General features: G+C 36.8%; 1 protein-coding gene across 1 annotated transcript; it reads right to left on the bottom strand.

Moving 5' to 3' along the window:
* Window positions 1-620: 620 nt before the first annotated feature.
* Window positions 621-1,574, bottom strand: LOC130873380 (olfactory receptor 143). The gene has a single exon (XM_057768189.1). It carries the CDS (start codon window positions 1,569-1,571, stop codon window positions 621-623), a length of 951 nt encoding a protein of 316 aa, XP_057624172.1. The 5' UTR covers window positions 1,572-1,574.
* Between the last annotated feature and the right edge of the window lie 371 nt (window positions 1,575-1,945).

The following is a 1,945-nucleotide window of genomic DNA, read 5'->3' as shown; positions in this document are numbered from 1 at the left end:
TCAGAAAACTAAGAAAGAAATGAATTAGAAATAAACCATAAAACTTTAGGAATTTTATTTGTTGGAAAAAAATCAATACACTCAGTAACATGAAGACCTAGCTGTTAAGACCTCTTGATGCTCTTGATGAAAGTAAATGAATTACTTTCTCAGTACTTAAATGGTGGATTCTGAGTGCCCATAACTCTGTTGCTAGGGAAGATGACACCGTCTTCTGTCCTCCACATGGTCCTTTAAGCACACGGTAAACTTACATTCAGGGATATTCACACATATAAAATTAAAATATAAATGTATAAATATTTTTAAAAGAAAGATCTCAAAGAAAAATTACTAAGAACTTATTCTTGAGAAAGGTTGAAAGGCTGACCAAGGTCTTAATCTTCTGTAGGCAATGAACTTCATATCATCTTAAAAATACATTGAACCTGAGGAAGTCTCATATCCTCACAGGTCACACAGAGTTATAGTGTATGGTGGAAAGAGAAAAGTGGTGTTATACTCTAACTTCCATCAAGCCTAATGAAGGTCAATGAAAAATAAAATAAAAATATAATACAGGTAATAAAAAACATATCAAACAGGGAGAGATGGGTTTAAAGGAGGGGCCATGAGATGAATCAGTTTGCTAATCTCTTCCAGGTTCTCTTCACAGCAAGCTTGACATCCTTGTTTCTGAGGCTGTAAATAAGAGGATTCAACATGGGCACCAATAACGTATAAAACACTGAGAAGAATTTTCCCTGGCCCAGAGTCCCAGCAGATGATGGCTTGACATAAGCCAGCAGCCCAGATCCGTAGAAGAGACTGACAGTTATGATGTGAGATCCACAAGTACGCAAGGCTTTGGACCAACCCTTACCTGAGGACACATGAATAATATTAAAAAGAATCATAACATATGAGATAAAGATAATGAGGCAGCATAAAATGATAGCTGTCCCCACCACGACAGAGCTCATAAGTTCATTGACATAAGTGCTGCTGCAGGAGAGCTGGAGAAGAGGAAAGATATCACACATGTAGTGGTTGATGATGTTAGAATCACAAAACCTGAGCCTGATCATACACCCTGTATGAACTATGGCACTAGCAAACCCCATTAAGTAAGAACCAAATATCAACAGACAACAGATCTTGGGGGACATAACAACTTTGTACAACAGAGGCTGACAGATGGCCACATAGCGATCATAGGCCATTGCTGTCAGCACATAGCTCTCTGAGTTCACAAAAACACAGAAGAAAAACAGTTGAGTCATGCATCCTTTGAAAGAAATGATGTTCTTCTCTAAAATAAAATTCATCAGCATTTTCGGAGTGAATACAAGTGAATAGCAGAAATCAATGAAGGATAGATTGAAGATAAAAACATACATGGGAGTGTGAAGGTTTGGGTTTAGACAAATGAGATTCATTAAGCTCACATTTCCAAACACAGTTGCTGTGTAGTTCACCAAGAACAGAACAAATAAGGGCAGTTGGAGCTCAGGTTGGTCTGTCAGTCCCATTAGAATGAACTCTGACACTGAAGAGTCATTTTCCATAGTCATTTGTGTCATGTGTAGCATCTGTAAGAGTTTGTATAAAAAGAAATTTTAAACCACTTTTCACTCCAAGACCAGAGTTGGATTTATTGATTTCCAATTTTGAGTTAAGGAATACAGAGTACAGGGGAATCTCTAATTCTTCTTTTCTCTATTCATGTTGTGTTTATCACTCCAGAAACATTCTTTGAACATCATTTTGTTCACAAAGTGTTTATTAAAAATTGAGACTTATAAGAACTATGCATGCATTTTCTCAGAAATTATGACTCATATAGATATGGTTTTGAAGGAAAAATGTCAAGATAAAGATTATTCAGTGCTCACCTTGGTTTATCTGAATCCTTCCCTGACATTAGAGTATATGGTGTCTTCTTCCACACTGTGCTCAGAGGGTC

This window comes from Chionomys nivalis, chromosome 4 (assembly GCF_950005125.1).
Source record: "Chionomys nivalis chromosome 4, mChiNiv1.1, whole genome shotgun sequence".
NCBI lineage: Eukaryota > Metazoa > Chordata > Mammalia > Rodentia > Cricetidae > Chionomys > Chionomys nivalis.
This window is presented reverse-complemented; position numbering and strand designations above follow the sequence as displayed.